Here is a 14852-nt window from a genome sequence, read left to right on the forward strand (position 1 = left end):
AACTAGCCTCTGCCTGCGACTTTGTCTGCGGGTTGTTGGCATTGATGATTCACCTATATTCAGCAAATTGCTGCCGTCGATGGTTTGCCTGCTCCGGCATTTTGGCAGCTCTTAAGCTGTCCTGCTGCTGAACTTGTTCCTCACGCCGTGCCTGTGATTGTTCCAGCATCTCAGCAGCTCACTGGGACATCATATAATGAGTGTGTTGTTGGTGTTGATGATCTGCCTGCTCCGGCGTTTTGGCAGCTGTCAGGCTGGCCTGCTGCTAAACTCGTTCCTCGCGCCGTACCCGTGATTGTTCCGGAATGTCAGCAGCTCGCTGGGACACCATATAATGAGCATGTTTTTGGCACCAATGATCCCCGTCAGCTCTGCTTGAGGAGAACTCTGTTGACTTCTGTCTACCTTCATAGCTCTCGTTGTTTTAGAATTTTGCAACAAATTAGATTATTTTTTTTCCAGGCATGTTTAAAAGTAGCAAACTGCCAATTTGGATTAAAGGTGTTTTCCCATCCAGTGTGTCAGCATGTTTGCCTGGAGCTGATCAGATAATATGCAAATGCATGTACTGAATCCACTGAGGGTTAGCTGAGTGTTTACATAGAGAGATAACAGACCTGGCTTAGATAAGCTGCTCCAAGGGCTGTGTAATATAGCATGTGAGCATAAATTCATAACAGTTGTGAAGTCATGTCATTAACCGGAATAAAAAGTAGCCTATACTTTAGTCGAGGTTACAATCTATGTGCCAAATTTCATTCAAATCCGTTCAGCCGTTTTTGGGTGATTGAGGAACAAACACACAAACATCCAATCTTTCACATAGGATTAGTAGGATATCTGAAAGGTACAAATGGCCTGTTGAGATCCAGCATGTTTGGGAGCATTCACACGGCGTAACGTCCCGCGAGATTTGGCACGTGTACGCCGTGTGACCCTTTGCGTGCCGTACACGCTCCCATTCATTTCAATGGGAGCGGGGAGCGTATGCGCCGCGCTAGTTTGCGGCCGTGCATTTATTCACGGCCGCAAACTAGCGCGGCGCATACGCTCCCCGCTCCCATTGAAATGAATGGAAGCGTGTACGGCACGCAAAGGGTCACGCGGCGTACACGTGCCAAATCTCGCGGGACGTTACGCCGTGTGAATGCTCCCTAAGATTGTTTTTACCTGAACTTCTTCCAACAAGGAAAATCAATATACCTCAAATATTAGATGGTTCTGCAGAAATAAGGGCTTTGATGACATTTATCTGATGTATATGCACAATTGAGAGAATGTCTTCAATGGAGATGGATTGAAATACTGAGCGAATTAGTGTCATAAATAATATAGCAACAAAAAAATAAATGGTCTACAACGAACGAATGAAGTCATGAACTGGGAATCTGCAGAATCCACCCCGACTCCAGGACTTTAAACCTATTTTCAGAATTTCACTTAGTTTCCGGTTACCAAGTATTTTTAAAAGCATGCCTTCAATTTCCCCTGCACTGTGGGAAGTACTTATGTGCTGTAGGCTGCTGAGCTTCCATTAGGTTTATTACGGCTTTCCTGCTTCATGTTACAAAAGAGGAGGAGGGAAGGGCTGGGTGATGAGTGCATGCATTAAAAGCAAATCTAGGAAGCAGTGTGAGCAGTGACATGGACGATACACAGGTGAGTTCTCATTGCATTTCATTGAAAGAATTACTTTGCTATTGATGAAAATGTGTGTAGGTTAGGGCTACACCATATCACTAAGGCTTACACCGATATCACTGTAAAGACAGATGTTAAATGCAAGAAATAGGAGCTACTAATTTATAAAGTTGTTGTGACAACCTACCAAGAAATGACTAAATCACTTGCCACTTTGTTGACTAAGGTGATATTGAAAAGATTTTCAAGCTACATAATATATTCTTAAAGACAGTGATATCACGGTGATGTTTTTTGTGTGGGTGTTGCCCCATCCTTACTCATAATACAAGGCACTTATCTACATCATGAAATGATCAAAGAGGTTTTCCACTTTCTACAATTGATGGCCTACCCTTAGCTATTTTGTATGGGGAGCGGTGCTCTGAGAATAGCGCTGCCTCTGTACCAAAGATCTTCCAGGATCCCGGTTGTCGGATCCTCATAGATGTAATATTGGTGGCCGATCCTAAGAAGAAAGAGGATACCCCTTTAGTGGTTGATTCTGATAAAATGTCTATGAAATTAGAGAAATGTTTCAAGGATGGAAAAAATAACTTGGGTGTGTCAGATAAACAAATCCGTAGGTGTGTCTGTACAACCCAAGCTGCAGTCTGCAATATTTTACTCTCTTCATCAGAGAGTAGGTTTTGACCTGTAAAAGGGAATGCATCACCAGAACCTTTTTTTTTATTTTTTTTTTAGGCCAAGTTTTTATGTTAAACATATTGGCAGATTTATGAAGACTGGCGTTACCCACGCCAGTCTTCATAGCTGCGAAGCCAAAAAAAGGCGCACGCCTCTGCATAAATAAGGCACACCTTCCACAAGGCTGTGCGCCTCAGGGAATATGTACTCCAGCTCATATCTGATGTACATTTCTCCCATCATTTACACCAGATTTCATGTACAAGGCATAATAAAGCTGCCCCTTTTTTTCAGAATTTTTAAGCTTTATTAAAAAAAAAGTTCACTCTGCAATATTCACTCTGGTGACTAAGTCTAATTGACTAACAGTTGTTAATTCAATAGATGATGTCATAACTTAGCTACTCCCACTCCCCCATGTCTAGAAAACTCCCCTATAGATCTTAATGAGTTGGCTCTAGAAAATCGCTATGGCCATGGTATTGTAAAACAAATCATTAAATGCAGAGAAGCCTAGGCAATATGGCAAGCCCCATTGTGATGCATTCCCTTTAAATGCCTTTGATTTAGTCATGTTTAGATGGATATTTATGGGCCCATTCACACGGAGTAAACGCGCGTGTATTGTGGCAAAATACATGTGTAAAAATAAGACTCCCATTGACTTCAAAGACATTTTACACATGTATTGTGACGTGGTTTTTTTTTTTTTAACATGTGTAATAAAATGTCATTGAAGTCAATGGGAGTCTTATTTTTACACATGTATTTTGCCAAAATACACGCTCGTTTACTCTGTGTGAACGGGCCCTCGGGCTGTAATTTTACTGAGCTTCTGCTGTTTTTGGAGTTTCTATTTTTCCTGATGTCTTTGTAGTGTAGCAGGGTATATACAAACATTTGTGATATGGTTATTAGCTGTGCAGTTTTTAGAGGTGACACATTTAATTTACATCTGTAAACAACATGCAACCGATTACATGCATTAATTGCATCACAAAACCGAGCTGAAATCGCATATTTTTTTTTTTTAGATGTGGTTTTAATCCAGTTTTGACCACACCTCAGTCATTACATGTTTCTGTAGGTATAATTGACACGCTGCAATTTGTAAAAACATTTGAGTTTTTGAAATCGCAGCATTTCCACTGTAATTTGTTTGCTACAATCTGTGGATGGGATTTACCAGAATCCCCTCCACTTCGCAGGTACTGTAAACAACAGCATTTTTTGCCACAGCCAAAACACCACATTTTTGCAATGTGGGACCCCAGTCTCACAGTGTCTCCATTCATGTAAAAAAAAATTATTTTTTATACACTGATTACAATACGATGTGGAAACAGTTTTTTTTTTTCTTGCAGATTGTTGCATTTTTGGGGGAGTTTTTTCAGCCAAAGAATGGCTACAAATGGAATGGGAAATAATAGGAAGCATCTACCTTTTTCTCAATCCACTCCTGGTTTTGGCTCAAAAAACCACAACAAAATCTACAACAAAAAAGCTGCGTTTCCACAGCATGGTGCCTAAGCCTTAATGTTGTCTGACCTGAAAGGCTGCTCATGTACGGAGTGCATTTGTGCCTTTTTTTCCCCATTTTAAAAAGGTGCAAGTCATAAATACAGCATGAAAAGGATCTCCATTTAGACAAAACGCAAAAGTGTTGAGGATAGCTTAACATCTGGAAAAAACCCCACACGTGATTCATAAATAAAGTACTGGGCAGAAAATAAGAGACAAAAAAGTGCAATTTACACCAAAAAAGGCTTAATAAATGTGCTCCATTGACTAGAACATAAAAACTGAGCCAAAACCATTAAAGGGGCTCTATCATTGGGAAAAGTCATTTTTAACTAATCACATCCTTGCATAGGCTTTAGAAAGGCTATTCCACACCTACCTTTAGTATATAGATTGCCTCAGTGGTTTCTGAATAAGTCCGTTTTTATTCATATGCTAATTAGACTGGTGCATGATAAATCGTGCACCCCCTTTACTATTGTTTCCTATGGGAGGCTGCTGCTGATGATGACTCAGCTTCCTGTTTGCACAAACATAGGAGATAATAGCAGAGACAAGTGCTGCTGGGAACTTCCTGTGCTGGCTGGAAGCTCATTAGCATATGAATAAAAATGGACTTATTCAGAAACCACTGAGGCAATCTACATACTAAAGGTAAGTATGAAATAGCATTTCTAAAGCCTATGCAAGGATGTGATTAGTTAAAAATGACTTTTCCCAGTGATAGAGCCCCTTTAAGGCTAAGGCCCCACAAGATGTTCTGCAGCCAAAAAGTGCTGCGGGAAAAATCGCGGTGGCAATGCTAGCAGAAAAAGGAACCCATTGAAGTCAATGCAAGGCTTTTTTTTTTTCATCGCTGAAATTCCACAAAAAAATTCCTATTAAACATAGTGGGGGAAGAGAAAATTTATCTAGACATAATTCCCTATGGCAGTCTTAATTTCCTGTCCTCCAGGACCAGAATCTCAAATTTATGCCATCCAGGAGCACCCTACTTCAACAATGAGAACCAGAGACTACCAAAAACAAATTGACACATATTCACCCTGGAATCCCAAAAGATGAGAGAAACTTGGTCAGGCTAGCCAGTTCAGTAACATTTCAACAATCAGTGGTACTAGATCAGTAAACAAACTCATAGTCTAAGAAACATAACCAAACAGTAGGATGAAGCAGTATCCAAGAAACAATCCAGGGTCAAATATCAGAGAACAAACATAGCTGAGCAAACGACATAGAATCTGCAATATTAGCAAGATAAGATATGCTCTATTAAAGCTGTGATGAAGGCTGGGCACTCATCAACTTCCTAGACATCTACACTGTCTACATAAGAAATCATTACCATCAGCAAAAGCATATGAAAGAGTAATATAACACTTCACTATACTATACTTCACTATACTTAGTATCTGTTTATTCACACTACTGTGAATAAACAGATACTACGTGCAAGGAGTGCAGTGTAACTTCTAGATGGAGAGGACAGAATAAAATAAAATTAAGAAATAGTAGTTATAGGAACAGAGGAGGTCAAGATAAGGTCTGGAAGATCAAGAAAAGTTTCAGAAGCAGCTGCTTGTAGGATTGCCAGAGTGGCAAATCAGAACCCCCACTTGACTGCAAAAGATCTTCAGGAAGATTTAGCAGACTCTGGAGTTGTGGTACATTGTTCACTGTTCATCGATACCTGCACAAATATGGTCTTCATGGAAGAATCATCAGAACAAAACCTCTCCTGCATCCTCACCATAAAATTCAGGGTAAAAAAATATGCAAATCTATTCTCCAGAATGTAATTAGGAGAACAGTGCCTCTGTATGCTGCCCTCTAGGGGCAGCCCCCTGGGCAGCATACAGAGGCACTGTTCTCCTAATTACATCCTGGAGAATAGATTTGCATATTTTTTACCTAGAATCCCTAGTTGAGCAGGAATGACTTGTAAGTCTCCATACACCTATGTAGGTACACACTCTCCCTAATGCATAAAATTCAGATCAGAAGTTTGCAAAAGAACATCTGAACAAGCCTGACGCATTTTGGAAACAAGTCCTGTGGACTAGAGATGAGCGAGTAGTGTTCGATCGAGTAGGTGTTCGATCGAATACTACGGTATTCGAAATACTAGTACTCGATCGAACACTAGTAGCTGTTCGAAGTTTAAGGTTCGATGCAGAACCAGCGTTGATTGGCAGAATGCTATACATTCTGCCAATCAACGCTGGTTCTTCTCTTACCTTTAGAAGTCTTCTCCGTGCAGCGTCCCCGCGGCGTCTTCGGCTGGAATTCACTCTGCCTAGGCATCCGGCCTAGGCAGAGCAGACTGCGCATGAGCGGGCATGCCCTTGCAGTCGGATCTGCTCAGGCGTCGGGCCGGGCAGAGCCGACTGCGCATGTCCGCGCATCACCGCGCATGCGCAGTCGGCTGTGCCTAGGTCCTGATGCCTAGGCAGAGTGAATTCCAGCCGGAAGAAGATGTGGGGACGCTGCGCCGGGAGAAGACTTCAAGGAGAATCCAGCCCGACCGTCACTCATGGACTTGGTAAGTATAATTTTATCGAATTTTGCGTACCCCTGAAACGAACATTTCCCCTGTAGACTATAATGGGGTTCGAAATCTGTTCGAACAGTGTGCGGCTGTTCGAATCAGATTTCGAACCTCAGACATTTTAGTGTTCGCTCATCTCTACTGTGGACCAGTGAGGATAAAATAGAACTCTTTGGCCACAATTATCAAAGGTATGTTTGGAGAAAAAAGGGCACAGAATTTCAGGAAAAGAACAACTCTCCAACTATGGGGGTTGTGTTGCAGCTGATGTCCGTAGAACATTTCATGGGTAGAGGGAAGAATGGATTCAATTAAATTTCAGCAAATTCTTGAAGCAAACATACACACTCTGTAAAAAAAAAATGATCTAAATATCATTGAAAAATCTGTGGCTAGACCTCAAAAGAAGAAGTGAAAGAATGGATGAAAATCCCTCAAACAAGAAGTGAAAGACCCTTGGCTGGCTACAAAAAGCATTTACAAGTTGTGATACTTGCCGAAGGGGGCTCTACTAGGTACTAACCATGCAGGGTGCCCAAACTTTGCATCATGCCATTTTCATTTTTTTCTTATTTTGAAAAAGTAAAATATGAAAATATTTCTTTTTTTTTTCCAAAAAAATATTGGGAATATGTCATCTTTAATATTATGACTTTTGAAGATCATTTTACCTTCAACTTGCTTAAATGTTCAACTTGCTTAAATGTTCTGGTGGTGAGGAGCTTCTAAAGACTAATCTATATCCTCTGAAGCCTCTTTATATCAACATTGTAATCTTTGACTATAATGTGGCCCCTCCTGATTGGCCATACCATCAGATAATTGTACTTATCAGATGAAAGCCTTTGTATATTACCAGATAAGGAGAGCTGGTCTTTTAGCCTGACTTTTATGTTGTTCTGATACACAAAAGAAGTAGTCCTGTAGGTGATACTGATCAATTCACTGTGTATTCCTTCCCACCTCCTGGCATGCCCAACACAATACCTGGTCTTAGTTGATCTGATCTTGTGCATACAAAAACAAGTAAACAAAGCCATGTTGTTTACTGTGGGTTGTATGCCCCCCATCCACACCCATATCCATCCCTGCTGGGCGAGCACAGGAATCTCACAAGAATGTGAGGTATGGTGGGCATACCAATTCTATCCAGGTGGGGGAATTGATATATCCACCTTAATATAAACATTATATTCACTGTTTTACATCCCAACTGCCAACCATATCTAGAATACCTTAGAATCTTATATATGATATTAAATTGAATAAATGCATTTGCACTCTTTGCTCTACACAATCTAAATAAGATAAATAGCAAATACAATCAATGAAAACTAACAAGACAAGATAAAAAATCTCTACCAAATAGTAGGACAAGGGTTAAAATACCCAAATAGAGAATAATCCAACAACTACCGTATATACTTGAGTATAAGCCGACCCGAATATAAGCCAAGGCCCCTAATTTTACAAAAAAAAAAAAAAAAAAAAAAAAAGGGAAAACTTTTTGACTGGAGTATAAGCCGAGGGGGGGGGGGGGGGGGAAATGCAGCAGCTACTGGAAAATTTCAAAAATTAAAATGGCCGAAGTTTTTGGGTGCAGTAGATGCTGGGTGCTGGGAAAGGGGTGTTTTGTTTCAAATGAATGGGTTTGAAAACTGCTTGCCGCTTTCCGTCTCCTGTCCAGTTTCTCGGACAGGAAACAGAAACCTGCAGAAAAGAGGCGCTGGTATGAACCCTGCGGTAATGTGTATGTGTTTCACAGTAATTTTCTACTTTTATATCTATTCTAGGGAAAGGAGTGATTTAGAACTTTTATTTATTTTTTTTATTATATTTTTTTAAAGATTTTTCTTTTCACAATTTTATTAGCCCCCCCTAGGGGACTTGAGCCTGCAGCATCACCATGTTCCTGCCACTGCAGAAAAGACACCTGTGGACCTGTAATTTTTCAAGTGGCATCGCTAAGCTCCTGCCGCTGATGGAGCACACGGACCCCATAGACTATAATGGGGTCTGTGTGCTTTGCGCACGGTCTCCGCACGAGTCATGCAGACAGGAAAGTAGATTGTGAAGTACTTTTCTGTCCGCATGTTCCGTGCGGACACTGTGCGGAAAGCACTTGGAACCCCATTATAGTCTATGGGTTCCGTGTGCTTTCACTGCACACCGCTTGCCTATGCATTCAGTAGTCCATTTGGGGGAGGGTCCCCATGCGGACTTCCTGAACGGATTACCAAACACAGATGTAAACCAGGCCTTAGGGAACATGGATACTGTGACTGAGCGATTTAGAAACACTGAGTATGGATTAAGAACTCTAAGAGGGATGCTCTGATTCATAGGGCGATCATACAGAAAAGATCTGATGACGGGCAACACGGTGGCTCAGGGGTTAGCACTGCAGCCTTGCAGCACTGGAGTCCTGAGTTCGAATTCTGCCAGCGACAACATCTGCAAGGAGTTTGTATATTCTCCCCGTGTTTGTGTGGATTTTCTTCCATACTCCAAAGACATACTGATACAAAAAATGTATACTGTGAGCCCTATATATGGGGTTCACAATCTACATAAAAAAAAGATCTGATGACATGGTGTGGTTTCAAAGCGTTGTGGAAAACTAATATGTCACTGGTATCATTTGCTGCATGAGGTTTGTGTTGTGATGATTGGATTCATCTCATTTGAGTTTTTGCTATTGGCTTGTACCACCTATATACACTCCTGGTTGGGTAGGAATGGAATGTTAGGGTCTGTTCACACGATGTAACGCGTCGTTGATTCTGACACGTAAACTTGTGTCGGAGTCAGCGCTGCAAAACAGAATCCCATGGACTTCAATGGGTTCCGTTTAGCGCGCGTAACACATTGAAATCAATGGGAGGCTTTTTAACCTATTGATTTCAGTGTGTTACGTGCACTAAACGGAACCCATTGAACTCAATGGGATTCTGTTTTGCAGCACTGACTCCGATATGAGTGAAAGATGTGTTGGGTGGGTCTAGACACCCCCCACTTTGATCAGTAATGTTTTTTTCTTTCTTCTTTCTTTATAGTATATATTTTTGTGTGTGATATTAGGTTTTTCAATATGGATTGATGCATGGTTTATTACTATATAGTGTGATGATTGTCATACTATTTAGTATATATTATGAATTGTGCATTTGGCATTTATTCATACCGTTATCATATGGTTTATATGAATTGTGGGGATAGGATATATCTGCAGTGAGTCTTGTGCATATTAATCGCTTCTTTTATCTTTATGTAATACTTGTTTGTTAATAAAGATAAAATATCTGATGTTGCTTTTCTGTTTTTTGTTGGGTGTAAGAAACAGTAATATGCATTCTTCTAGAAATTCATGCTATACAGTGCCTATCTATGCTCTTATATAAGATTACCTGTGGAAATCGGCAGCATAAAATGATATAAAATTTCTGCAGCTCATGAACGAGACTTGTGAAAACCATTTGGCTAGTATTGTCATATGCTGCAAATTTTCAAATACGGACAGAAAATCTGCATCTATTTGTCTGGTGTGGACACACCCTAATGTCACTAAATACCTGTACACATTTATTGTGACATTTTGAAAATTTTACACCATCTTCTCATCTTCCAACCTCCATTGTAAGGAATTAATAATACATGTTATTTACAAAACACAAAAGTTTATCAATGTGAAGTGATAAAACCTGCTACAGACTGGTTTCGGACTAGCTAAACAAGGCAAACTGGGTCAATATGTAGATCTACATTCATCAACAGATGTATGGCACACAAACCTTAACCAGTTGGCTATAAAATATATGCAGGTCTTTATTTACTTTCCTGCAGTTATGATTTGGCACCCAGTATGTACCACACAAGACCACAAAGGACAGTGACTGGCTGCAGCAGTTACAAGCATATCCACTCATTAACATAAAAAAATGCTATTTTTATGTGTAAATGAAATTGATTACAATATTAGCGCAAAAGAAGTTTATTGGAGAAAACTGTCGTTATAGGATGCTTTAGAATTCTGTTAAGCTGCCTGTAGTCTGGATACAAGATGAAATACAGTTGGGTATGGAGGAATACTGGCGTCCTAGCTGGCCATATAAATGCTCAATTAACAATAAATCTGGTGATCAGACCGGATAAGGACGTGTTTGTAAAATACGATAAGCGGCAATGTATGCGGCTGCAGGATGCTGCACATACAGTATATCGCTGAGCAGTTAGTGTCTCTTGTAGCACTAGTAGGAGTGACCAACCGTCAAATGTGATGACTCCCAAGATTATCACACCAGTCACATGCTCGTGTAACAGACCACCGCAAAATGGCGACGGAGCATGCACAGTTGGCATATAGCGTAGCGTCAGATGCCTACACAAGGCAGAAGATCAAAATAACATAAAGAGGGGCATGAACAGGGTTAACAAAGGGGGGTGAGAGGTTATGATGCGGGGGTGCTAAGAGTGTAATTTGCATATCTCAATAAACAGTTTTTTACAAAAACGGCAGGGAGAAGAGAATGGAAGGTAGGAGTAGAATAGCCATTTTAAAGGCTATTCCAACGTGCCATTAGTTTAAACGGGGATTTTCTAATGATAGACTCCCTATAAAGTCAACTGCGCAAAACGTCTTTGTATCATAGAGACATGTCTAGCAGTCAACGATTTTTCGCCAAGAGGTACACTGCCGAAAAGCAGCTTCTGAGAGGCTTTTTTCTTATTCGGGAGCCTTCACACAGAGTTTACGCTCCGCTCATTCCACGCGCGTAACACATTGAAAGCAATAGGTTAATATATTTAAAAAAATAAAAAAAAAAAGCCTCCCATTGATTTCAATGGGTAGCGCATATGCCAGAACCCTTAGAAATTAATGGGATCTGTTTTAACGCCACTCATTCTGAACGAGCTTAAGTTCAGAATGAGCGGAGCGTATACTCCGTGTGAAGGCTCCCTAAAGGGGCTCTATCATCTGATTTTACTAATACAAGATAAACATATCCCTGAATAGCCGACTGGAGCGCCACTGCGCATGCGCAGTTTTTCCCTAAACCCCTCCAGAAGGAAAGAAGATGGAGGCGGAACATTGCAAGGAAAGGAGGATGGGTTACAAAGAAGAAAGGAGAGGAGGGCATCGACAAAGGATGACGTGGACTAGTGCACGCAACATCCACGGTATCATTTGTATATTCGTTTTTAGGGTCTATTGTTTTTGTATATTTGTTTAACAAAAAAAAAGTTACAAGGGTTAGAATATGGTGACGGCAAAAAAAAAAAAAAAATGTTTTAGTTTTTGGACTTATTAGCATTTTACACCTCATTCAGTTTCTCTCTAGCTTCCCCGAACAACATCGTATGGAATATTAAATGATGCCATTGCAACGTACAGTTTGTCCTGCAAAAATTAAGCCCTTGTGATGACGGAAAAAAACCATAAAACCTATGGCAGGGAGCAAAAAAACCCAAAAACTTGAAAAAAATTTTTTAACCCAGGAAGGAGTTAAAATCCTGGACAAGCCTTTTAAGAAAAAAAAAATAGGCATTCACTTCTAGGGGAGCACAGCCGGTGGTGTACTCTCACACTCGTAGACGGACTCCGAAGAGCACCAACGCCTTTCCGTCTCCCGGGTCAAAAATGGCGGATCCGGCTGTTCTCTTAAAGCGTCGGGGGAGGGGCCACGCACTCCCGCCCTTCTTCCGTACGCTTAGCTGAGGGCGCAACGAGGTAAGTCACGTGAGACTATCCTCACGTGACAATACGTACGTGTTGAGCAGCTGTTCTGTGTGTCGAGCGAGTGGCTGCTGCAAGTAGAGTCTGAGTTGGGAGGTTACGTGCGGTGAGCAGGAAGCATGGACAAGCTGCGCAGAGTTCTGAACGGCCATGAGGACGAGGAGCGGGGTCTAACAGCTCAGGTACCGGGCTGTAGTCTCTGTAGCTATGCTTAGTGTGTATGCCGGATATCCTCCCTCCGGCTGTACTAGGCTGGGTCTTTCACAGCCGGCAGAGTTATGGTTAATGTGTGGCAGTGATGCATTCTGTCACCTAACTTTCCGTTCTGTAATCAAACGACGCTTCTCTAGTTCCACAGTAATGTATGTAGTGATGTGTTATATAGTGTAGCCATGTTGTATGTCACTGGCTGGTACACTTACTGTACCTGTACTGTATGTCTCTGGCTGGTCCTTACTGTATGTCACTGCCTGGTACACTTACTGTATGTCACTGCCTGGTACACTTACTGTACCTGTACTGTGTGTCACTGGCTGCCTGGTCCTTACTGTACCTGTACTGTATGTCACTGCCTGGTACTTAATGTAGCTATATTGTATGTCACTGCCTGGTACACTTACTGTACCTATACTGTACTGTCACTGGCTGGTACACTTACTGTACCTGTACTGTATGTCACTGGCTGCCTGGTCCTTACTGTACCTGTACTGTGTCACTGGCTGCCTGGTCCTTACTGTACCTGTACTGTATGTCACTGGCTGCCTGGTCCTTACTGTACCTGTACTGTGTCACTGGCTGCCTGGTCCTTACTGTACCTGTACTGTGTCACTGGCTGCCTGGTCCTTACTGTACCTGTACTGTATGTCACTGGCTGCCTGGTCCTTACTGTACCTGTACTGTATCTCTGGCTGCCTGGCCTTTACTGTACCTGTACTGTATGTCTCTTGCTTCCTGGTCCTTACTGTACCTGTACTGTATGTCTCTGGCTGGTCCTTACTGTATGTCACTGCCTGGTACACTTACTGTATGTCACTGCCTGGTACACTTACTGTACCTGTACTGTGTGTCACTGGCTGCCTGGTCCTTACTGTACCTGTACTGTATGTCACTGCCTGGTACTTAATGTAGCTATATTGTATGTCACTGCCTGGTACACTTACTGTACCTATACTGTACTGTCACTGGCTGGTACACTTACTGTACCTGTACTGTATGTCACTGGCTGCCTGGTCCTTACTGTACCTGTACTGTGTCACTGGCTGCCTGGTCCTTACTGTACCTGTACTGTATGTCACTGGCTGCCTGGTCCTTACTGTACCTGTACTGTGTCACTGGCTGCCTGGTCCTTACTGTACCTGTACTGTGTCACTGGCTGCCTGGTCCTTACTGTACCTGTACTGTGTCACTGGCTGCCTGGTCCTTACTGTACCTGTACTGTATGTCACTGGCTGCCTGGTCCTTACTGTACCTGTACTGTATCTCTGGCTGCCTGGCCTTTACTGTACCTGTACTGTATGTCTCTTGCTTCCTGGTCCTTACTGTACCTGTACTGTATGTCTCTGGCTGCCTGGCCTTTACTGTACCTGTACTGTATGTCACTGGCTGCCTGGTCCTTACTGTACCTGTACTGTATGTCACTGGCTGCCTGGTCCTTACTGTACCTGTACTGTGTCACTGGCTGCCTGGTCCTTACTGTACCTGTACTGTATGTCACTGGCTGTCTGGTCCTTACTGTACCTGTACTGTATGTCTCTGGCTGCCTGGTCCTTACTGTACCTGTATTGTATGTCACTGGCTGCCTGGCCTTTACTGTACCTGTACTGTATCTCTGGCTGCCTGGCCTTTACTGTACCTGTACTGTATGTCTCTGGCTGCCTGGCCTTTACTGTACCTGTACTGTATGTCACTGGCTGCCTGGCCTTTACTGTACCTGTACTGTATGTCTCTGGCTGCCTGGTCCTTACTGTACCTGTACTGTATGTCACTGGCTGTCTGGTCCTTACTGTACCTGTACTGTATGTCACTGGCTGTCTGGTCCTTACTGTACCTGTACTGTATGTCACTGGCTGCCTGGCCTTTACTGTACCTGTACTGTATGTCACTGGCTGCCTGGTCTTTACTGTACCTGTACTGTATGTCACTGGCTGTCTGGTCCTTACTGTACCTGTACTGTATCTCTGGCTGCCTGGCCTTTACTGTACCTGTACTGTATGTCTCTGGCTGCCTGGTCTTTACTGTACCTGTACTGTATGTCTCTGGCTGCCTGGCCTTTACTGTACCTGTACTGTATGTCTCTGGCTGCCTGGCCTTTACTGTACCTGTACTGTATGTCACTGGCTGCCTGGCCTTTACTGTACCTGTACTGTATGTCTCTGGCTGCCTGGCCTTTACTGTACCTGTACTGTATGTCTCTGGCTGCCTGGTCCTTACTGTACCTGTACTGTATGTCTCTGGCTGCCTGGTCCTTACTGTACCTGTACTGTATGTCTCTGGCTGCCTGGCCTTTACTGTACCTGTACTGTATGTCTCTGGCTGCCTGGCCTTTACTGTACCTGTACTGTATGTCTCTGGCTGCCTGGCCTTTACTGTACCTGTACTGTATGTCACTGGCTGCCTGGTCCTTACTGTACCTGTACTGTATGTCACTGGCTGCCTGGTCTTTACTGTACCTGTACTGTATGTCACTGGCTGCCTGGTCCTTACTGTACCTGTACTGTATGT

The 14852-nt window shown here is 42.5% G+C and overlaps 1 protein-coding gene across 2 annotated transcripts in view; it reads left to right on the forward strand.

Moving 5' to 3' along the window:
* The first annotated feature begins 1583 nt into the window (after positions 1 to 1583).
* Positions 1584 to 14852, forward strand: part of SFT2D1 (SFT2 domain containing 1) — a 43375-nt gene continuing 30106 nt past the window's right edge. Inside the window, exon 1 of one of the 2 annotated variants that reach the window (XM_075267843.1) lies at positions 1584 to 1659. In XM_075267843.1, the coding sequence (XP_075123944.1) occupies positions 1645 to 1659 (15 nt within the window). In that variant the 5' untranslated portion in view covers positions 1584 to 1644. Of the gene's footprint in view, positions 1660 to 12082; positions 12314 to 14852 lie in introns of those variants that run through there. The other variant, XM_075267842.1, reaches the window with a different exon arrangement.

Source organism: Leptodactylus fuscus, chromosome 3 (genome assembly GCF_031893055.1).
Source record: "Leptodactylus fuscus isolate aLepFus1 chromosome 3, aLepFus1.hap2, whole genome shotgun sequence".
Classification (NCBI taxonomy): Eukaryota; Metazoa; Chordata; class Amphibia; order Anura; family Leptodactylidae; genus Leptodactylus; species Leptodactylus fuscus.